At 43.3% G+C, this 23,660-nt stretch overlaps 1 protein-coding gene across 1 annotated transcript in view; it reads right to left on the bottom strand.

Annotated features, from left to right (window-relative positions):
• Window positions 1-23,206, bottom strand: part of BRAT1 (BRCA1 associated ATM activator 1) — a 49,020-nt gene extending 25,814 nt beyond the window's left edge. The window contains exons 1-11 of the mRNA XM_073636706.1: window positions 23,150-23,206; window positions 20,349-20,483; window positions 16,956-17,110; window positions 15,036-15,180; window positions 11,865-12,234; window positions 11,320-11,439; window positions 9,936-10,036; window positions 7,116-7,234; window positions 6,839-7,025; window positions 3,076-3,149; window positions 2,707-2,800 (exon numbers count right to left, since the gene is read on the bottom strand). Of these exons, the coding sequence (XP_073492807.1) occupies window positions 2,707-2,800; window positions 3,076-3,149; window positions 6,839-7,025; window positions 7,116-7,234; window positions 9,936-10,036; window positions 11,320-11,439; window positions 11,865-12,234; window positions 15,036-15,180; window positions 16,956-17,110; window positions 20,349-20,475 (1,492 nt within the window). The 5' untranslated portion in view covers window positions 20,476-20,483; window positions 23,150-23,206. The remainder of the gene's footprint in view (window positions 1-2,706; window positions 2,801-3,075; window positions 3,150-6,838; window positions 7,026-7,115; window positions 7,235-9,935; window positions 10,037-11,319; window positions 11,440-11,864; window positions 12,235-15,035; window positions 15,181-16,955; window positions 17,111-20,348; window positions 20,484-23,149) is intronic.
• Window positions 23,207-23,660: the final 454 nt, after the last annotated feature.

The following is a 23,660-nucleotide window of genomic DNA, read 5'->3' on the forward strand; positions in this document are numbered from 1 at the left end:
CTCTTAAGTATTGACAGACTTCAGTCGCTGCTACTGCAGGTTGAGCCACTGAACCTGCCAAAGAGAAAACATCCTTCAATAGGGATTCCATCTTTTTATCCACCGGATCCCTGAGCATCTGAGCATTGTCTACAGGACAAGTCAGATTATTATTTACGGAGGAAATGGCGGCATCAATGGCCGGTATTCCCCACATTTTAATAAACTTTTCTTCCATCGGATAAAGTGTTGAAAACTTTTTCGGTGGAAAAAAACGTTTATCTGGGTGATCCCACTCAGAATAAAGGAGCTTTTCAAGTAAATTATGAACAGGAAAAGCATGTGCTGTTTGAGGAGGTTTCAGTGACCCTAAAGAAGAAGAGGGTTCTTTAACTGATTCAGATATGGGCAACTTAAATGTGGAGCGGACCAATCCAGTAAGGATCTGCACTAAGACCTTCTCATCCTGAGAAGCCAAAGAGGGCCCCTCTCCACCTGATTCTTCCGAAGAGGAATCATCCATCCCATCCCAATCCTCTGAAAGGGATTCCTCTCCTTTATCCCAGAGCTCCTCTGCCTGAGGGTCTTGGGGAACAGAGGAAGGCCTAGTGCGTTTTCTTCCACTGAGTGAAGATGCAATCACGGCCATTAATCTTTCCTCCAAACCATTAATGGTTGAGGAAAAAACCTCCTGTGTAATGTATACAGGGGCTGAAGTGCCAAAAGCAGGTGTAGCCCCTGACCCCAACGGCTCTCCCTGGCTAGCCGTCCCTGGCCCTTTAGGTGGGGGAGGATGCTGCAGAAAGGGGGTCCTCAGAACCTGAACGAGATCCCCTAGAGTCTCTGGTTCTTGGGGTATTTGAACCTCTTCTACCCATAGTGCAAAGCAACAAGGTGGAGGTATCACAAAATGAACACTGACTGCTGAGCGATGTAGTCTGGCAAAAGCCTTGCTACCAAATGCCCAGTCTGGTGTTACCTTAGTACATGCTGCCTAGGAGAATGCCTGTGTCCCACCTTACATGCGACCGTCAGCTCTGGGTCCCTCCAAAAGACTTAGTGCACCAGTAATCTGTGCCTTTAATAGCCTACAGCCGGCACCTGTGGGCGTCTGAGCACGCTGGACGCTGTGCTGACGCCCTGCCCCCCCCTCTACTGCCCCCCTCCCCTTCGTTTTTCGAAAAACGCGCGCTTCCAGCGCGAGCTGACCCTCCGGGATCAGCATGGAGGAAGGCTGGAGGAGGGGGAGGAAGGAGAGAGGCCGGTAGTTATGGGGCCTGCCCGTGGCAAATGGCGGCGGCGGTGAAAGTGCGGTGTCTAACTGCCTCACAGACCACCTGCGGCCTCCCCCTAGTATGGGGGGAGATATCCCTAAGGAGAGCCCCCCATCCCATCCTACCTGAGCCGGCCGGAGAAGCTGTGCAGCGTGGAAACATTGAGACAGACGTCAGCATGAGAAGGTATGTGTTCTTGGTGGCGACAATAGGCATAGCATGCATTTACCTTAAAGGAGAAAACCTACTAGAATTAAAAAATTCTGTGGAATCTCCCTTACCTTATCCAGCCGCAGGGTTCTGTTATACAGACCCAATCTTCGCCTCTCACGGTGGGCTCCGTTTGAAAAAAACCTTCACAGACAGGGGCCCCCCTACAAATAGGGGGATCCACGAATAGGGGGATCCACAGTTCTGGGCCTGTAAAGCACCCAGCCAGAAATAAGGATAGAAAACCATTTTCTTTTTCATGCGGGGTCCAGCTCTCTAAAAAGAGGAAGCGTTACAGGTAAAACCTCGTTTCTTCGGACACGAGGCCTGGGTACCATCCAATTCGCCCTAGAAAAGACACTTTGAAATGGATCCGGTTCTCCTGGCTTTCCCCAGTATAGGATAATCCCTTTGGAGCTCAGCACAGGACCTCTTTACACGTCCAACACCTAAGACACTGGCGTAAAAACTGAGGTATCCCTGCAAGGGGAGGGATTATTTAGGGGGTTGAAGTTCCTGGTTAGGGTGTGCCAGTGTCCAATCACCTAGTGATACCTATATAACCCATCAGTAATAACTGAGGATCTGTGTCCCGTGATGTTCGAGAAATAAAGTTACCCATTGTTGGTGTCGGTGGGAGGAATAGTGTCCCATCATTAGTGTCAGTGGCATGTATTATGCCTCATTCTTGGTGTCTGTGTGTCTCATATCACTGGGAGGAATAGTGCCCCAAGGGCTGGATAAAAGCTAGCAAAGGGCCACACTTTGGAGACCACTGCACTAAACCCTTATATATCTGATTAACCTAGCAACAGAGTTATATCAATACATAAGAGCATTATGTAATTCCTGTCCAGCAAAACAAAAATCTGACCACGAATGAAGGTTTGGTGTAAGAAGATATGTGATATTCTGAAAATATATCTACATTATTGTGTCATATCTGCTGTGGATTCATCCAACATGCATTTCTTTCTTTCACACTAATGTTTGGGTTTATGAGACTTCTCTCCTGGTATCACAATATTGTATATGTAGGCAGTATATATGTTTTTAGGCAGGGCTTTTAGATTTTTTTTAACTTTCACAAGACTGAGAGGTTCATCTTTATGTAGAAAATACAATTTAAAACAGATACCCTCCAGTTATCCAGAAATCACAAGTCCAAAGCACCTCAAAAAGATATTTTATACAGAAGAAACATAAATGATAAACTGGGACATTGTATGTTAGGTTTTCAAACCTTCTAGAAAATTGTGGTTTTCTTCTTGGTGCTCAGCAGAGGTGTAGGAGGCCTGAAGCCACTTCAGCGAGGCCTGGAAAACTTTTTTCAGAACCTAAAGTAGGAACAGAGAGTGATTCAACCTGTACAAAAAAAAGTCATCACGTGTTTACTTTTGTGCAATCATTAGAACAATAGGATTGATTTACTAAAACTGGAGTGCGCAAAATTGTGGTGCAGCTCTGCATGACAGCCAATCAGCTTCTAACTTCAGCTTGTTCAATTAAGCTTTGACAATAAAATCTGGAAGATTATTGGTTTTTATGCAGAGCTGCTCCAGATTTTGCACTCTTCAGTTTCAGTAAATCAACCCCTATGTGTGGCTTTTACCGTTGGGTCTGTTTCTGGGTTCTCCAAATATGCAGAAAGCACCTTGTATGTCTTCTCCAAACCTTCCTGCTTCACTACAATGCAGAGACAAATATCAGACATCATAATCTCAGGGTGATTAAAGTGTATGTAAACTGAAAATCTTTTTTTTTACAGTATGCTGTTTGGCATCATGTTTTACTATATACAGTCTTCTTAACCTCTTCCCGCCTGCCCACTGTCAAATGACGGAGGAGTGGTGCCGCTGTGGCGCGTAGCACGACAATCGTCGCTGTGCCATGTTCCTAGGACACGTGCGACCCTGATCTCTTTAAAGAGCCGATGACACGGGTCTTTACCCATGTGATCGTCTGTGTCCAATCACAGCCAGTTACATGTATATGCAGAATGCCATGAAACAGCTCGCCTCACACTGACAGTGTGTGTGGCGAGGAGTGCCGATAAGCGGTATCTCCTCGCAGGGGAAACCAGGGTAGGTAATCAGAGCACTGAGCATCAGTGCCCTGATTACAGGAAAGCCCCAGCAGTGCCCATTAGTGCCACCAATCAGTGCCCATAAGTGATGCCAGTCAGTGCAGCCTTTCAGTGCTGCCCACCAGTGCCACCAGTTAGTACCTCTTCATCAGTGAAAGCTCAGCACATAGCACTGAAGGAGAAAAATTACTTACCGTATATACTCGAGTATAAGCCGAGTTTTTCAGCACTTTTTTTGTGCTGAAAGTGCCCCCCTCAGCTTATACTCGAGTCACTGTCGTCTACCTGATCAGCGTGTCATGCGGTCAGACGGCGCCCATTCCAGTGTACAAAAGCCACGCCTCCTCCTCGTCCTCGTCTGTGATAGGGGAACACTCAGTTTCTCAGCAGTGAGTCAGTGCATGACATGCTGATCAGGTATGCAGATCGGCAGAGGAAGGCTGCAAAGGATGGACACAGAGAGGTTGCAGATCTGCACAGGGAGGCTGCAATGGACACAGGGAAGCATGCAGCTGCAGATGGGCATTGTTCACCCTTTTTTACACTTACAGTGGCTGCTGCATTTTTACCCTCGGCTTATACTCGAGTCAATAAGTTTTCCCAGTTTTCTGTGGTAAATTAGGTGCCTCGGCTTATACTCGGGATGGCTTATACTCGAGTATTTACAAAATTTACTGACAGAACCTAACAAAAACTTTTTTTTTTTTAATAAAAAAAATTGTGGTCTTTTTTTTTTAAAGTAAAAAATAAAAACTTAGCAGTGACTAAATACCACCAAAAGAAAGCTCTATTTGTGTGAAGATTCAAAATTTATTTGGGTACAGTGTTGCATGACCGCGCAATTGGCATTCAAAGTGTGACTGCACTGAAGGCAGAAAAATGGCCTGGGCAGAAAAGTGGTGAAAGTGCCCGGCGTTGAAGTGGTTAAGCAAATATTTTTTTTTAAGTCTATTGTAATGTTTCTTACATGGAGTTTCTTATAGTATTAGCACTTTTGTAGGCTCCCATACAAGAACTAAAATCTATGTAACCAACACTATTTCTTATTTAGATGGTGTAAACCCATCAATATTCTGTTTTGCTGTTTTGTAGAGTCAGGGAGTTTCTCCTTCACTTCCTGTTCTTGAGCCCTATCAGGAAATGAGAAGAACTCTCCCCAATATGGACAGAATTCCTTCCTTTGAGAATTGTCAAATAAACTGGTGTCCCCGCAGGAAGATTCTCCCTCAGCTATTGCACTTTTTTGTATTTTCCCTCATTTTCTGTCAAGGTAACAATGGTCACCAAGACAAACAGGTGTGAATCACTCCAATGAATACACAGACAGCAATAAAAGCTTAAACAAAGGACCTAATAATTTCCTACGCTATCCAAAATTTAAGAAATTCATTTACATATACAGTATCTCACAAAAGTGAGTACACCCCTCACATTTTTGTAAATATTTTATTCTATCTTTTCATGTGACAACACTGAAGAAATGACACTTTGCTACAATGTAAAGTACTGAGTGTACAGCTTGTATAACAGTGTAAATTTGCTGTCCCCTCAAAATAACTCAACACACAGCCATTAATGTCTAAACCGCTGGCAACAAAAGTGAGTACACCCCTAAGTGAAAATGTCCAAATTGGGTCCAATTAGCCATTTTCCCTCCCCGGTGTCATGTGACTCGTTAGTGTTACAAGGTCTCAGTTGTGAATGGGGAGCAGGCGTGTTAAATTTGGTGTTATCGCTCTCACTCTGTCATACTGGTCACTGGAATTTCAACATGGCACCTCATGGCAAAGAACTCTCTGAGGATCTAAAAAAAAGAATTGTTGCTCTATATAAAGATGGCCTAGGCCAGTGATGGCGAACCTTGGCACCCCAGATGTTTTGGAACTACATTTCCCATGATGCTCAACTAGACTGGAAAGTGCATGAGTATCATGGGAAATGTAGTTCCAAAACCTCTGGGGTGCCAAGGTTCGCCATCACTGGCCTAGGCTATAAGAAGATTGCTAAGACCATGAAAATGAGCTGCAGCACGGTGGCCAAGACCATACAGCGGTTTAACAGGACAGGTTCCACTCAGAACAGGCCTCGCCATGGTCGACCAAAGAAGTCGCGTGCACATGCTCAGCGTCATATCCAGAGGTTGTCTTTGGGAAATAGATGTATGAGTGCTGCCAGCATTTCTGCAGAGGTTGAAGGGGTGGGGGGTCAGCCTGTCAGTGCTCAGACCATACGTGGAAAACTTTATCAAATTGGTCTGCATGGCTGTCATCCCAGAAGGAAGCCTCTTCTTAAGATGATGCACCAAAAAGCCTGCAGTTTGCTGAAGACAAGCAGACTAAGGACATGGATTACTGAAACCATGTCCTGTGGTCTGATTAAACCAAGATAAACTTATTTGGTTCAGATGGTGTCAAGCGTGTGTGGGGGCAACCAGATAAGGAGTACAAAGACAAGTGTGTCTTGCTTACAGTCAAACATGGTGGTGAGAGTGTCATGGTCTGGGGCTGCATGAGTGCTGCTGGCACTGGGGAGCTACAATTTACTGAGGAAACCATGAATGCCAACATGTACTGTAATATACTGAAGATGAGCATGATCCCCTCCCTTCGGAGACTGGGACACAGGGCAGTATTTCAACATGATAACGACCCCAAACACACCTCCAAGATGACCACTGCCCTGCTAAAGAAGCTGAGGGTAAAGGTGATAGACTGACCAAGCATGTCTCCAGACTTAAACCCTATTGAGCATCTGTGGGGCATCCTCAAACGGAAGGTGGAGGAGCGCAAGGTCTCCAACATCCACCAGCTCTGTGATGTCATCATGGATGAGTGGAAAAGGACTCCAGTGGGAACCTGTGAAGCTCTGGTGAACTCCATGCCCAAGAGGGTTAAGGCAGTGCTGGAAAATAATGGTGGCCACACAAAATATTGACACTTTGGGCCAAATTTGGACATTTTTACTTAGGGGTGTACTCACCTTTGTTGCCAGAGGTTTAGACATTAATGGCTGTGTGTTGAGTTATTTTGAGGGGTCAGCAAATTTACACTGTTATACAAGCTGTACACTCACTACTTTACATTGTAGCAAAGTGTTATTTCTTCAGTGTTGTCACATGAAAAGGTATAATAAAATATTTACAAAATGTTAGGGGTGTACTCACTTTTGTCAGATATTGTACTTTAACCCCACCCACCATCATGTAAACTTGCCAGATTTTAGGCATTTAGTAAACCAGTATTTAATCTGTGCTTTGACAGAATTAACAACAATGCAATATTTAGCTCACTTGGCCAAACTGAAAGAGCTCCAATGGCATCCAGCGCCGACCTTTGAACTCGGAGACAAGCTATTAGGAACCTGCTCAAGTGGGACCCTGTAGGGAATGTACACACTGATTGACCGATGCACAACTGCAGCACTGACACAATGGAATGCAGAACAGAGACGTGCGGAATCTGTGTTGGAAGACAGTCCTAATAAAAGACAAGAATATTATATGAAGGTAATTAGAGGGCATACTACATGTACATGTAATTCAGGGTGTGATTTAATGAAAGACATACCTGGTCACACAGATCTGTTAGATGGCTCAGACACTGACACAACAGTCCAATACATGAAGACTTTATAGACAGGAGGCTCTCAACAATGACTGGATCACACACAGGTTCATCTAGAAGACCTACAAAGCCAATGCACATATAAACAGTTCATTTTCTAGATGCTTTAAGTAAGAAAAATACATATAACTGGCATTATAGGTAAAGCCATAAAAATGGCATGACCTTGCTCCTGTCTGTTGACTGAGGACAGGCCGATGGAGAGGTACCCTTAAGCAGGCCATAAGCAGCTCTTCCAAAATCTGACTCACTGAGATGTTCCAAACTGTAGGAAACCCTCCATGTGACCTTGTCAACCCTTATTTCCTTTTACCAGAAAGACAGAAGGAAGCTGTTAGCTGCATGCACTGCTTTAAGCCAGCCATAAAAGGTTTGAATCTCGGCCGGCTCAGCAGGGACCAGCCGAGATTTCGAACCAGGTATGGGTCGGCCAATCGATCGATCTACAAACAATGAAGACCTCATCACACACCTAATTTTTAGGGACAATCTCTGTGTTCATCAAACTGTGTTCCACTCTTGTGCTAAAGTGGCCGCTCACCTGCAGTATAGGACTAGAATTTCATACAGGTCTACTTCCGCTTGATGGAAAAAAAATCCTCCTAAAGGTTTCCGCTCTTGTGTGTATACACCATGTATCTCCTCTCCACAGTGCATCCAGTAACAGCAGTCATGTAAATAAAAGAATTCCTCCCATAGTGTAAACAACTGCTTTATGTAAAATAGATATTACACTCCTGTTTGGATAAAAACACCTCGTAATGGGTGTATGTGCTTTGGGAAACCATTAATGTCCTCTCTCTAAAGGTGAGCGGCCACTTTAGCACAAGAGTGGAACACGGTGTGCTGAATACAGAGGAGGTTGAAGCACATGGGAAACACATGAATATCGGACTCTTTTGTTAGAAAATCTAAATGTTGTGGACACTTGTAATTAACACATGCGGAGGTGTGGTATCAACCTCCATATGGGACATAACAATAATCACAGCCATTGGTCATGTTTTTTATTATTTGCACTCAATTCACAGCACTGGAACTGTGGTATCAACCCCTAGAAGGGTTGATAACAGGATGAGTTATTGCACACTTTATTTAAAGCACTTGTACCTTATACAAATGTATCATATATATATATATATATATATATATATATATATATACCGTATTTATTGAGCATTAGTAAGGCATTCAATTTTAATGTATTTATTTATTGATATATTTATGTGAGATGGTTATTGAAGCATGCACCACATTTAATATGTATCTTTATGTATATATGTGGGGACGCATAGAAACAATGTGAGCAGCTGCTTGATTTTTCTATTGTTATCTTACATATCTAATTTATAATCTAACCACTTTCCGCCCGCCTGCCCACCTGTCAAATGACAGCCTCCCAGAACGACCGCTCTAGCACGCCCCCTACTGACAGAGTGTGAGGAGCGCTGATCAGCGGCATCTCCTCACAGGGGACAGCTAAGTATGTAATCAGGGCACTGATTATCAGTGCCCTGATTACAATTAAGTGCCCACCAGTGCCAGCAATGATTGCCCACCACTGCCAGCAGTCAGTGCCAACCAGTGCCCACAAGTGCCAGCAATCAGTGGCCATTAGTGATGCCAGTCAGTGCTGGCTATCATTGCTGCCCATCACTGCTGCCTGTGCCCACCAGTGCCACCTATCTGTGCCCATAAGTGCAGCATATTCGTGCCTCCTCATCAGTGCCACCTAATCAGTGCCCATAAGTCCCACCTCATCAATGCCCATCAGTGCTGCCTCATCAGCGCACATCAGTGAAGGAGAAAAATTACTTATTTACAAAAATTTACTGACAGAAAGTAAGAAAAACTTTTTTTTTCTAAATTTTTTCAAAAAATAAAAAACCCAGGAGTAATTAAATACCACCAAAAGAAAGCTCTATTTGTGTGAAGTAAAGAACAATTTCACATGGTTACAGTGTAGCATGACCACGCAATTGTCATTCAAAATGTGACAGTGCTGAAAAATAGCCTGGGCAGGAAGGTGGGTGTAAGTGCCCTGTATTGAGGTGGTTAAAGTGGTAATGCATAGGATCCTACCTATATAAAATACATGTATCCAGATGCGTATAAAGTTTGTTTATACTCCCCAGATTAATTTTTTCCTGCATAAACACAGGAAGCCTGTGAAGTGGAGGGATCACAACCAGTTAGGTTTACAGTAAGTCATTCACATTAGATCCTACAACATAATCTTGCAGCTTTATCAGAATGGTTTTTAGACTCTGACAGGAAACCCATGTAGAAGGTATTGGAACAAGTTTTAGTTTCCTAATGCCACGTACACACAAGCGGAATGTCCGTCAGAAAAAGTCCGATGGGAGCTTTTCATCGTATTTTCCGACCCATCGGACTTTTTCCATCAAAAATTCTGACGGACTTAGATAGTGAACATGTTCTAAATTTTTCTGACGGAACTAATTACTATGGGGGAAACCCGCTCGTCTGTATGCTGTTCCGACGTACCAAAGACGACGCATGCTCTGAAGCATGTATGAGACATCATAAGTGTTGTACGTCACCGCGTTCTTGACGGTCGGAATTTGGTGTGACCGTGTGTATGCAAGACAGCTTGAGCGGAATTCCGTCCGAATTCCTTCGGAAAAACCTTCGGAGTTTATTCCGACGGCAAAACCGGTCGTGTGTACGCGGCATAACAGTCACTTGTCATTGAACATCTGCTAGGACAACTGACACAAGCTATTTCTGGAGTAATTCTACCTCTGAACTGCGCATGTCCACAATTGTCCTCTGAAGCTCTGAGTATGCAATCCAGTGGTTGGAGTAGTACACATAGAGACTGCAGACGGACATCCTGTGGGCTGAAAAGAGAAAACCCAGAGTAAGCATAAGACATACTGGAAGTCATACAGCATTACAAGTCAACTTTAGCAAAGGCAGCGCCATTTGAATCTGTGTGCAGAATTTCAGTCTGTTCTAAACCTCCTTTTGTTGTGGAGTAAGCCATGCCTGGACTAAAAGGCACTTTTGGTGATAAACAGTTATCCACTAAATAGGTCATTGATGCCACAGGATCAAACAGACCTACACTCTCATTCAGGGCTGGTTCACACCAGAATTGCATGAATACGCGTTATGCATTCCTGTGCAATTCAGTGCGTTATGATTTTTAGCTCATTCATTTGAATGGCACAAAATCATCCTGGACAGCCCCAAAAGTAATACATCCGCTACTTTTCAAAGATGTACTGCACAGGATTGCATAGTACTGTGGTACCATGCGATCTGATGTAGGCAAACACACTGCACTTTAAGATCTGTGTTTGGGGAGTCGTTAGGAATTACACTGACCACTTCAGCAGATCGCACACCCAATGCATTTTGAAAGAGGTGCAGGAAATGCGCACGGAAAGTGGGTTTCCTGCACTGCGCTCTGGTGCGAACAAGCCCTTAAACTGATTTTTTTCATTGGAAGATGTGAAATGTACCCTTTCAAGGTATACTGTGGCTTTTGAGAAACCCATAGCAATCAACTAGGCTTTTGTAAAAACCCTGAGCAATCTACCACAAGAAATAGGGCGAATTAAGATAAAACTGTGTAAATTAGGCAACTATCCTTAAAATGGTTGTAAACCTCAGTCATGAATTCTGAGCAAAGCACCTAAACCTGTAGTATTTACTTATCGCACTCCAAAGCTCTAAGTGGTGTTTCTCTCTCGTGCTTCGTTCCTTTGTTATCAGCATGAGTCACTTCTGAGAAGTTTTCCCAATACATGAAATAAATTTGTGCTGGGGATGAGAGCTCAGCACATAGTTTGTGCATTCAGAACACCGCTCTGAAGCCTTTCTTTGCTCCAGTTTGCTGTGTGGAGGGAGGGTGTGCGAATTTCCTACAATCAGCTCTCACACAGTGTAACTGTAGCTCTCTGCCCTCTCCTCTGTGATACTAACAGATGGAAAAGGTTTTTAACACAATTCTGCCCTTTTGAAGGGGTGTAGGGAAGAGAAGACTGCAGATAAACAAGTAAAACCTATGTAGAAGGATTTGTTTAATCGCTGTTTATCACCTGAGGCCAGTCACTTCACTGGGTATATGAGAGGGTTTACAACCACTTTAAATAAAATCCCGGACAGATAAACCTACCATTGTTTTAACTTCAGTAGCCCAAATGTGAGGGAACCAGCTTGAAGAGGGCTTAATTCTTTTAGTACATGTTTGACCACCATCCACAGATCACTGTCAGCACTGCAGAACATGGGGAACCTATAACAGAAATGAGGAAATGTTTAATCAGCACATTCCTGGATACAGGAGATGTCAAACCAAAGCAGAGGAAAGTTTATTTATGATCATATGTCAAATAGATAATGCTTTCTGGAATATGGAAGTATTGGACTAGTTGTTCTTCATACTAGACCGCTATGGGGATGGTGCCATCCCCAAATTGTGAAGATATGTTAAAATGAACTTATACTTTGCATGCCTGGGATTGAGGAACAGAGCATACATTGATAAAGAAATAGACAAGTGAAAAGAGACTTCTGTAAGATTCTTATTCTGCACAGAAGGTTACTAGCAGTCATGGTTACAATAGAAAGATTGGGAACCAAGCTGCTGATTCCCAACATTTGGATTGGGTCAAGAGATCAATAAAACATCAGCATTAAGTGACTTATGGGTGTCATTACCTGGTCAAAGTAAGCAGCAGACCCTCAAGATGGGGTGACCCAAGGACAGGTTTATGATTCAGCAAAGATTTTACCAGCTCAGATATTCTTGGCCAAAGAATGTCTGCCAGTGTATCTGGGGAGTCCTGGAAGATGGCAGTCAGAGCTTTTAAGGACTGTGTCACTAAATGGGAGGTATCAGAGGTGAGGAGTTTCTCTAGATATCTGAAGATGGTTTGTGCCACATCGGGTAAACCAGATATACATCTGCTGCCTGCTTGTCCTTCCAGAGTCACACTCATAAGGAAAACATGAGCTACAAGGCCATTCACAGCGGATGCAACAAACAGGCTGGAGTCAGTCAGTAGACTTAACATCACTTCTGTCAGCCCTACAGGGAGAAAGAAAAGATATATTGAGTGGCATAGAATGGCAAACATTATATTTAGAAAAACACAATTATTTTCATTTCTTCTGTTTACAGCATGCTGATTAAACAATAAAGTAACATGCATATGAGCAGATTTGCAAATATAGGCATGTTTTCAGCCGTTTTTCAAATAATAAAGCTGTTTGGGCAGAAAATTGCACGACAAAACACTTAAAAAAAACACTCATGTCTCGTTTTTCAAAGCCTTTGCTTTCAAGTCTATGGGGACAAAAATGCTCAAATCCGCCTAAAAAGTAGCTCATATACATGCTTGAGTGACAGGCGACAAAACACTCAAATGTGAACAGGAGTCATTGCAATAGATGTGATTTTGCTTGTTGAGCATTTGAGTGTTGAGCTGAAAAACACTCAAGTGTGAATGGGGTCTAAAGTGCTGTACATTTGATTGTGACACGGCGTGGTCTTCCTCTCCCAGTCTGAGTCCTGCTATTCAACTGATTACATGAAGTGAATATAAAGAGATAGGTATTCATACTATCTAAATTAAATGTACAACTAATGATTGTAAACATCTGGATGAAATCTAAACTCCAGGCAGATGTAAAACATCAACTCTATTGAAAACATGCTTCTCCATTTCAGCAGGACTGGGGCAAAATTTGATAGGTTGCTCCTCCAGTGGAATGAAGACACACTAACTGGATCAATAAATCATGTCCCCCCTTTCCCTTTGGTTTGTTTTAACAACCATTCTTCTTTAATTAAAGTGTTACTTAACCCAGGACCCTGCATTCACTATATCTGGTCTCTCACAGTACAGTATAGGAGGAGTCTTCATTCTCCTCTGACTGTCCTTATGAACCTGCATGACCCCTGACCCTCTGTCTGAACAGTGCCGATTGGCCCTGTGCTGATCACACGCACCCTCCCAAAAACACAAAAAAAACTCTCTAGCAATACACACCAAACTGAGCATGTGCATAGTGCCCCCAAGGCTCTGTACTATGAAGAAATGGATTGGGGACAGCAAAATAAATGGAGTATCAAATAGCCTTTTGACACAATGCGCAGGATGCCTTATGTTCCACAGTGAGTATAACAATCATGCTTTACTGCATATACAGACTGATTTCACTGTTGTGGGTTTAGTAACACTAAGTTCCTGCAGTGTCTCCTGATATGTTTTATCCTCAGATCTTTCACCATTTAGTTGCCTCACCATTTTAGTTATCTCTGGACTCATTCTATTTTATCAATATCTTTTTGTAAGTGAGGTCTCCAGAAATGGACACACTATTCTAAACTAGTTATACATAAAGATATTGAATTCCTTCATTCAGCCTGCAGAATCTCAAAGATTCCTCTTTCTTCACTAAAAAGCATTGGATGAAAAAACCTCCCCTGACGGCTTTTGTATTTTGACAGCTGGCACCCATGGCTGTCAGAATACCAGAACACAATTCCAGTACAATGACAGCTTCTTATTGGATGCAGTCACTGTTCATCTGACAATCTCTGTCAACGAAACAGCTTTTGTCAAGCCAGGTGGTGCTGACAAGGCCACCAAGGGCTTGAATTTAAAACTGTCGGAGCCAAATTATGGCATCATCACATCACTGGAAGTGATGTCAGGAAGGTAAAGCTGATATTTTATGCTCCTTAAAGAAGGCCAATGTCTTTTTTGTATCTGCATTTATCTATGTGCACTAGTTTCAGTGCACATTTGAATGTAAGTGCATTTGATTTCATTTTTTAATAAATGTAAACTTATTTTAAACATCTGCACAATGATGGCTCCAATGTTGTTCTTTTGAGTGCTTTACATCCCTTATTGGAAGGAGTGGATCCATTAAGAGTGTCAGCCATTGTGGTTACCATTTAAAGGTGTATGCCATAAGGAAAGACAACAATTACCACTGTTGGTCCCAAGTTAGTGATGACCTCTGCATCCACTAAACAACCCAAGGGTTAGGCTATTACATTTACAAGTTTTTTTATGAGATAATTATGTGGAACCATATCAAAGGCTTTAAAGCTTTAATTCCAACAGACAGGACTTGTCCAGGATGCAGAGCAAGTCCTGTCTGTTGGAATTAAAGCTTCCCTCTGCCATTTATTGTGATGAGTGACCTCACTGACAAATAGAGAGGCTCAAGATACAAGAGGACCGGGACAGACTCCCCTTGCATGTAAGAGAAATTAAACCTGGAGAAAAGTAACTGTTTGTGGAGAAGGTGAATATCTGTCAGCACTAAAGCCCTATACACACTATCAGATTTTTTGCTGATTTTTGTCTTCAGATTTACCAAAACCATGTAGTGCAAGGGCCTGCCTGATTGCATACAAATTGAAACTCCTAAGGTTTGACCTCATATTATAGTTTTGGTAAATCTGAAGGAAAAAAAATCAGCAGAAAATCTGATAGTGTGTATGGGGCTTTATTCCCTGCAGAGACTATCACGGAGCACGGATTGATTTTATTCAAGTCTCTTCAGCAATAAAGAGTTTTATTTATATTTATATTATTGTGCATGTGGACTTTTTGTATATATCTCTTAAGATCACGATTTATCACTTATTCACTGGAGTTTATTATGTAGTATATATTTGAAATTTAGCGCACTATTATTTGTTTTTATTCATTTGTGCATGTGGTGCCAGAACACATTTTAAATAGCTGCAGCTGTTTTACATTTATATAATTAGCCATATCATATATAGGTTTGTAGCTTTTAGTTTTATCATTGCTTTAGCAATCATATTATTAATGATTAATGATTATTAACTTTTAGTATACTCACCACACTGATGTAGAAGGTTAAGTGCCTGCTTGTGCTGCACCATGCAGAGCAGTCCTTGTATCCAAGCTCTTCTAACTGACGCATCTTTCCAGGTTCCATTGTTGTAGCTCCATTCCCCAAACATATTCTGTACAATATCATTAGCCTGGAAGGGGTGACAGTGTCAGAAGAGGAGGTTATACTCAACATGAGGAGAGAAAACAGTTACTATTATTATTTATATACCTCCAACATGACCCCCAACATTTTACTAATTACATGCTTGTTTCAAATCCACAACTCAGAAACTATTGTGCCTATAGCCAGCCAATATGTGGATAGTCACTGAAGGCCTCTCCATCTGAAAAATTAGTTGCTTAACTACTATTCTAATCGAATTGTCTTTGTGCTTCCTAAAGCTCTATTCACACTTGTGCGATTTGTCATGTGACTTTAGACATCAAAGTCGCATGACAAGTCACGGCCCATTCTTTTCAATAGCACCCGTTCACAGTGGTGCGACTTAGAAAAGTTGCCTGCACTACTTTGGTGTGACCTTAATCCAAAGAATGTAAAGTCGGGTCAAAGTTGCGCCAAACATCACTCTAAAGTCGCTTTGGAGACGCACTAATGTGAATGGAACCTAAATGTTATAGGCTTAAAATATGAGGAAGTGAACCCAGCTAGATCTGCATGCCACTGGCCACGTATACATAACAGCGGAGTCACACAGTCTGCCTGGGTACCAATATCACTCGAGTATTGAAGTTATGGTATTGTTTACATGACCTACACCAAATGGACAAATGTTATAGGGCTCAACAACATTTTTTTTTTCTTTCACTACTTTTCTTACTTCCCCTATCTGATTACCACCCACCTTCTTTCTTGTTGCATACATAAACATACTTGATGATAAACCTCCTGTATGACTTCAATCCAACTGTTGTGGAGATCTGTGATGTGACGAAATAACAATACAAATATCCATCTCAAAACTCCATCAGACCCAAAAGGGTAAATTTACTAAAACTGGTGAACACAGAATCTGGTTCAGCTGTGCATAGTAAGTAAGGATGAGCTCCGGCATGTTCGCAAGCTGCACGTGCCGAGCCCGCCAGGAAGTCGGCAATGCGCTGTGCTAATCACAGGCATTGAGACATTTCCCGATCTCTGCAGCCGCACATCGGGAAATGTCTCACTGCTTGTGATTAGCGCTGTGCAGTGCCGAGTTCCTGGCGGGCTTGGCACGTGCAGCTTGCAAACACACCGGAGCTCATCCTTAATAGTAACCAATCAGCTTCTAACTTCAGCTTGTTCAATTAAGCTTTGACAACGAGGGTACGTTCACACTGAATGCGAGATTAAAATTGTGTGCGTTCAGCTGAATTTGCACGATTTCAAACCCACATTTCAGTGCGAGTTCAGGGCCGATTTGAAAGACATCTGTGAGGGTTCATGCACAGATGTCTATTGAAATTGCCCCCGAAGAACTACTTTTGGAAATCGGTGTGGCGTCGCAAAGTTGACATCATAACCGATTGGGACAGTGCCGTTGCTGGCAATAGGCTGAGATTTGAAAAGTGATGTGAACGGGGGCTAAAACCTGGAAGCTGGTTGGTTACTGTGCACAGCTGCACCTGATTTTGTGTTCTTTCATTTTAGTAAATCTCCCCCAAAATGTCAGTCTGCAATTGTATAGCATGGTTACTGTTATCTCTGGCTCTATCTCAATAAAGATTTATATATGCTAACACATGTGCTGTGAATTATTGATGTTTGTCATTGTATGATTATATTGATGTCAGAGTACCACCACAGGAGTATGCTTTGTATGTTTGTAAATGGACTGCTTGTATTTCTTTTATTGTCTTTAAGTTCTGTTATATTTTTAAAAAAACTCAATAGATTCATTTGTTCCAGACAAACATATGTACCCACCTGCAGATACTCAAATCCTCCTTCCTGTGCTGCAAACATGCCCACCAGTCTCATAGAGAAAGCCAGGAGGCTGGGATCTGGATCTCCCATATTCAGAACCTGCTGAAAAAGTCCTACAAGACATGGATTCTCTTCCAGGAGCAATTCTGGAGGATCTACAAAATACAAGTCAATCACAATAGAAAATTAGTTTAACCACTTCAGCCCCGGAAGGATTTACCCCCTTCCTGACCAGAGCACTTTTTGAGATTCGGCACTGCGTCGCTTTAACTGACAATTGCGCGGTCGTGCGACGTGGCTCCGAAACAAAATTGGTGTCCTTTTTTTCCCACAAATAGAGCTTTCTTTTGGTGGTATTTGATCACCTCTGCGATTTTTATTTTTTGCGCTATAAACAAAATAAGAGTGACAATTTTGAAAAAAAATGCATTATTTTTTACTTTTTGCTATAATAAATATCCCCAAAAAATATATTAAAAACATTTTTTCCTCAGTTTAGGCCGATCGTATTCTTCTACATATTTTTGGTAAAAAAAAAAAAAAAAAAAATCGCAATAAGCATTTATTGATCGGTTTGCGCAAAAGTTATAGCGTTTACAAAATAGGGGATAGTTTTATGGCATTTTTATTAATATTTTTTTTTTTACTAGTTTTGGCGGCGATCAGCGATTTTTATTGTGACTGCGACATTATGGCGGACACATCGGACATTTTTGACACATTTTTGGGACCATTGTCATTTATACAGAAATCAGTGCTATAAAAATGCACGGATTCCTGTGTAAATGACACTGGCAGTGAAGGGGTTAACCACTAGGGGGCGGGGAGGGGTTAAGTATGTCCTAGGGGAGTGATTCTAACTGTCAGGGGGATGGGCTGTGTGAGTGACGTCACTGATCTCTGCTCCGATGACAGGGAGCAGAGATCGAGTGACACTGTCACTAGGCAGAACGGGGAGATGCTGTTTACAACGGCATCTCCCCGTACGTCCTCTCTGTGAGGTGATCGCGGGTATGCCCGCGGAGATCAAGTCCGCGGGACCCGCGACCCGACTCACGGAGATTGCGGCAGGCACGCGCGCGTGCACACGGCGGCAAATTCAAAGTAACGTACGGGTACGTTACTTTGCGCAGCTGTGCCATTCTGCCGACGTATATCTACAGGAGCCGGTCGGGAACCGGTTAAGTGAACGTATGAAACAGGTTCCCCCTATTATTGTCCCCTTGCTCCTTAGCCACACCTTCCCTTAGCATTATCACCACACTGGAGCTTAGACAAGAAGCCATTGGGGTTGATTTACCAAATCTGGAGATTGCAAAATCTGGTGCAGCTGTGTATAATAACAAATCAGCTTCCAGGTTTTTTTTTTTGTCAAAGCTTCATTGAACAAGCTGAAGTTAGACTCTGATTGGCTACCATGCAGAGCTGCACCAAAGTTTGCACTTTCCAGGTTTAGTAAATCAACCCCAATGTAAGCTCCAATCTTGATCCAATCAAAGTTTATGCAGGGCCAAGAACTTTGTCCCTCTGTGACAGTGCCTGGGCCTCCATTGCTGCATTGTAGGATGAAGAGGAGAGACACATATTCCCACACACCTAATGTTACATCACTCCGATGGAGAAATGGAGTGGCCAGGAATAAATCTCATGTAAAGACTGTTACCGGCTTGAACAAGAATCTGATCAAATAGACCTTGATTTGATCAGGTGCTTTGGAGGGAAGGGTAGAGATCTGGGGGTCACTTTCACATATGTAAATAGTGTTCACACCAAACATGTGAGGTATCGCCGCAAACGTTATATCGACAGCAATAATTCTAGTACCAGACCTCCTGTGTAACTCTAAACTGGTTACCTGTTAAGTGCTTATAAAACGCACTGTACCGAAGTTTGGCACCATTCCACGAGCATGCACAGTTTTAAAGCTTAAAGTGGATGTAAACCCTCACATGTACCCAGTGAAGTGAACGGCCTCAGAGGATACACAGAGATGAAACAAATCTCCCTACATAAGTTTTACCTGTATATCTGCTGTCTTCAGCTTTACATATCCTTAAAAAAGTTCAGATGGTGTTAGGAGATTTTCTCTTCCTGTTCAGCACTGCAGTGAAGTCTGGGCATACAGCCATGACAGCTGATTTGAGGAAAGGCACACACCCCTCTCCCCATAGGTAAAGACTTTCAGATCTATTTGTTGAATAGTTCAGCACTTTGCTAATCTATTTATAGCATCCTCCCCAACACAAAATTCTGGCTGCTTTTATCACATGTGTTGGAGAACTTGTCAGGAGTTTTCAGGCTGATAACAGAAGAATGAAGCAGGAGAAAGCCACGGAATTTGTGCTTTGAAGAGAGATAAGAAAACACTGCAGATATATGTGCCCAGCTCAAATTTCATGAATCGGGTTTACATTACCTTTACAGTAGAACTATAAGCAAAATGTTGGATAGAGCAAAGGGAGCGTTATAACCCCTGTCAGATTTTTTTTCCGCCATCTGTGTCCCATTAGAGAAACGTCCCTTCACTTCCTGTCCCATAGCCAAACGGGAAGTGAGAGGAAATCCCTGCAAATTAAGGGAATTCCTTGGGGACCCCCAGGTCACCAGAACTAGTGTACCTATTGGAAGATTTTCCCTCTATTACTTTTCTGGGAACAACCCAAATATTCTTTTACTTTCCCTTTCAATAACAGTAAACAGGACAAATAGAGAGGGTGAATCTCGCTAATGGGGGCACAGATAGCAACAAAAACCTGACAGGTGTTCTAATCCATATCCCCTCTTTCCAAAATGTAAAAAAAAAAAGTTTTGCCTTTAGTTATACTTTAACATGTTAGGTATCTATTTATTCGCTGTAATATCTTTTATATTTTACCAAACAATTGGGTATTATATTGTGTTTTTGTGCATTCTTCCCGTGAACGCAAATCGGGAAGTATCTGTAAACGCTGACACAGCAGCCCTTTACCATGTGATTAGCTGTGTCAAATCACAGCTGGTCACATGCAAACAGACTTGCCGGTTATCGTCTCTCCTTTCCTCACATAGAGATAGCGTGTGAGGAAAGAAGAGCTGATCTACTGGACTGAGTACAGTATTTACACGGATAATCAGGGCACTGATCAGAAGTGACGCCCATCACTACGGCCTCATCAGTGCACATCAGTGAAGAAGAAAAATTACTTATTTGCAAAATTTTATAACAGAAACAACATTTTTTTTTCACAACTTTTGGTCATTTTTTTGTTCATCTCCAAAAAATGATAAACATTTCATTTTGGTACAGTGTTGCATCGCTGCGCAATTGTCATTCATAGTATGACAGCGCTGAAAATTGGCCTGGGCAAGAAGGGGGTAAAAGTGCCCTGTTCTGACAAGGTTGATGGTACTTACCTGCACTAAGCAATGACTTGAACCAATCTAGAAGTTTCTCATAGATGGAATCATCTTTCATCAGTTGTCTGCTGTCAACCAATACGCCACAGACATGGGGGAGGAGCTGGGAACATTCTGCATCCATAACCAATCCTGAAAGAAAATGGATCTTTACTAGACATGAAACGGTTTATTTGCACAACGCTTAGAACATCTTTTAGTTGACGCTTCCTTAGGTGAAATGTAGGAGAGGTGATGAGGACAGAGCGGCAGAGCTCCCAAAATGTACAATCAGTGAGCTTCACAAACATTTCCTCTGTAATCTGACAAGTCTGACAGTAATAATGTAAACCTGAGGGCAATTTATTTTTTTTATTTTGGATTGAGTATTTTGAGGGTTGTAGCCTCTGCCCGGTTTTTAATCTGTGTCCCAAAACGTTTTCTTTAATTTTGGATAGAGTGGAGAGGGATTAGAACCCCAGTCAGTTTTTCTTGCTGTGCCCCATTAGGGACATTCACCCTCTATATTTGTCCTGTTTACCATTATCAATGAAAGTAAAAGAAAATCCCACATTTAGAGGGGAAATCTTCCAATGGGGACACTAGTTCTCGTGGCCGGGGGGGGTCCCCAAGAAACTTCCATAACCACCTCCCACCCGCTGTATTGCCAAATGATGGGTGGGCATCGGCTCTCTCGTTCTGGGACAGGGGCGTGCAGCGATGAGCTCTGTCCCTGGGACACGGCGCATCACCAATCTCGGTAAAGAGCCGTTGACACGGCTCTTTACCCATGTGATCAGCTGTGTCCAATCACATGTAAACAAGGAAATGCCGGTTATTGGCATTCCTTTCCTCACATTGACAGAGTGTGAGAAGAGCCGATCAGTGGCATTTCTTCATAGGGGAGATCTGCACAGATAATCAGGACAGCCCCAACAGTGCCCATCAGTGATACCAGTCAGTGTTGCCTTTCAATGCTGTGCCACCTATCCGTGCCCATCAGTGATGCTAGTCAGAACCATGTCATCAGTGCCGCCTATCTGTGCCCATCAGTGATGCCAGTCTTTGCCATGTCATCAGGGCCGCCTATCCGTGACCATCAGTGATGCCAGTCAGTGCCATGTCATCAGTGCCGCATATCCGTGCCCATCAGTGATGCTAGTCAGTGCCATGTCATCAGTGCCGCCTATCTGTGCCCATCAGTGATGCCAGTCAGTGCCATGTCATCAGTGCCGCCTATCTGTGCCCATCAGTGATGCCAGTCAATGCCATGTCATCAGGGCCGCCTATCCGTGACCATCAGTGATGCCAGTCAGTGCCATGTCATCAGTGCCGCATATCCGTGCCCATCAGTGATGCTAGTCAGTGCCATGTCATCAGTGCCGCCTATCTGTGCCCATCAGTGATGCCAGTCAGTGCCATGTCATCAGTGCCGCCTATCTGTGCCCATCAGTGATGCCAGTCAGTGCCATGTCATCAGGGCCGCCTATCCGTGCCCATCAGTGATGCCAGTCAGTGCCATGTCATCAGTGCCGCCTATCTGTGCCCATCAGTGATGCCAGTCAGTGCCATGTCATCAGTGCCGCCTATCCGTGACCATCAGTGATGCCAGTCAGTGCCATGTCATCAGTGCCGCCTATCTGTGCCCATCAGTGATGCCAGTCAGTGTCATGTCATCAGTGCCACCTATCTGTGACCATCAGTGATGCCAGTCAGTGCCATGTCATCAGTTCCGCCTATCCGTGCCCATCAGTGATGCCAGTCAGTGCCATGTCGTCAGTTCCGCCTATCCTTGCCCATCAGTGATGCCAGTCAGTGCCAGGTTATCAGTTCCGCCTATCCGTGCCCATCAGTGATGCCAGTCAGTGCCATGTCATCAGTGCCGCCTATCCGTGCCCATCAGTGATGCCAGTCAGTGCCTATCAGTAAGGATGAGCTCAGGCGTGTTGGCAACCCGCACGTGCATAGCCCACCAGGAAGTCGGCACTGCACATGGCTAATCGCAAGCAGTGAGACATTTTCCCGATCCGCAGCTGCAGAGATCGGGAAATGACTCACTGCCTGTGATTAGCCATGTGCAGTGCCGACTTCCTGGTGGGCTCTGCACGTGCGGGTTGCCAACACGCCTGAGCTCATCCTCACCTATCAGTAATGCCAGTCAGTGCCATGTCATCAGTGCAGCCTCATCAGCGCACATCAGTGAAGGAGAAAAATTACTTATTTAAAAAATTTTATAACAGAAAACTAAGAAAAACTTTTTTTTTTTTTCAAAATTTTCGGTCTTTTTTAATTTGTTTTGCAAAAAATAAAAGACCCAGTGGTGGTTAAATACCAGCAAAAGAAAGCTCTGTCTGTCTCAAAAAATGATAAAAATTTGGTTTGAGTACAGCATTGCATGACCGTGCAATTGTCACTGAAAGTGGGACAGTGCTGAAAGCGTCCTGTAGGCAGGGATTTCCTCTCACTTCCTGTTTAGCTAAGGGACAGGAAGTAAAGGGAAATCTCCTTAATAAGACACAGATATCAAAAAGTAAACCATCGGGGGTTATAACCCTCCCTACTCTATCCATAATGAAAAAAAGTTTTGCCTTTAGTTCTACTTTAGGTGTAAATATGACTGATATGATCTTCTCAATGAAGGAAGAATGTGTTCATGCAGTGTGCACATTGCTCCCATAGTGCAGTGTGGGGGAGATGTCCACTATTACTGTCCCCTCAGAGAGGAGCTGTGTGTGCTCACTATTATCCTGTACTAAACACTCCCATCCCCCCCAATACAGTCTATACACCTCACACTGGAGGCTCTCCCATGTGCTCACCTAGAGGAATCCTCTCAGCTCTCTTCTAGTCCCACAGGAAACCAGAAGGAGGCTTGATCAGCACAGCCTCGTTCTAGTTTCTTCCAGGACTAAGCAGTCCACTCTCACCCTAATCTGCCTATAGAGAAAGAAATGTGTGTCACGTGTAGTCCGTCCTTTTTTTCCCAAATCAAGTATGGCGGCGAGTGCCTCAAGATACTGTGCTCTGAGAAATGTCTCCGGGATGTAAAGGATGTGATTCTTCGTTCCTTGGTTTCTGTTGCCAAGGACTCACTGACCAGCCCGGAGCCTGAGATCATCCGGATTGTGTACTGCTGGATGGTGGGGTGCAGGGAAGGAGTCACATCTGTGATCACCCTTAGAGGGAAAGGTAAGTGATTGTACAGGAGGGGGGTACACAGGAGATGGATGGTGGGGTGCAGGGGAGGGGGCACACGTCTGATCATCACCCTCTGAGGAGAAGGTAAGTGATTGTACAGGAGGTATGTACACATGTGATGGATGGTGGGGT

The sequence above is a fragment of the Aquarana catesbeiana genome, linkage group LG06 (assembly GCF_042186555.1).
Source record: "Aquarana catesbeiana isolate 2022-GZ linkage group LG06, ASM4218655v1, whole genome shotgun sequence".
In the NCBI taxonomy this organism is placed as follows: domain Eukaryota; kingdom Metazoa; phylum Chordata; class Amphibia; order Anura; family Ranidae; genus Aquarana; species Aquarana catesbeiana.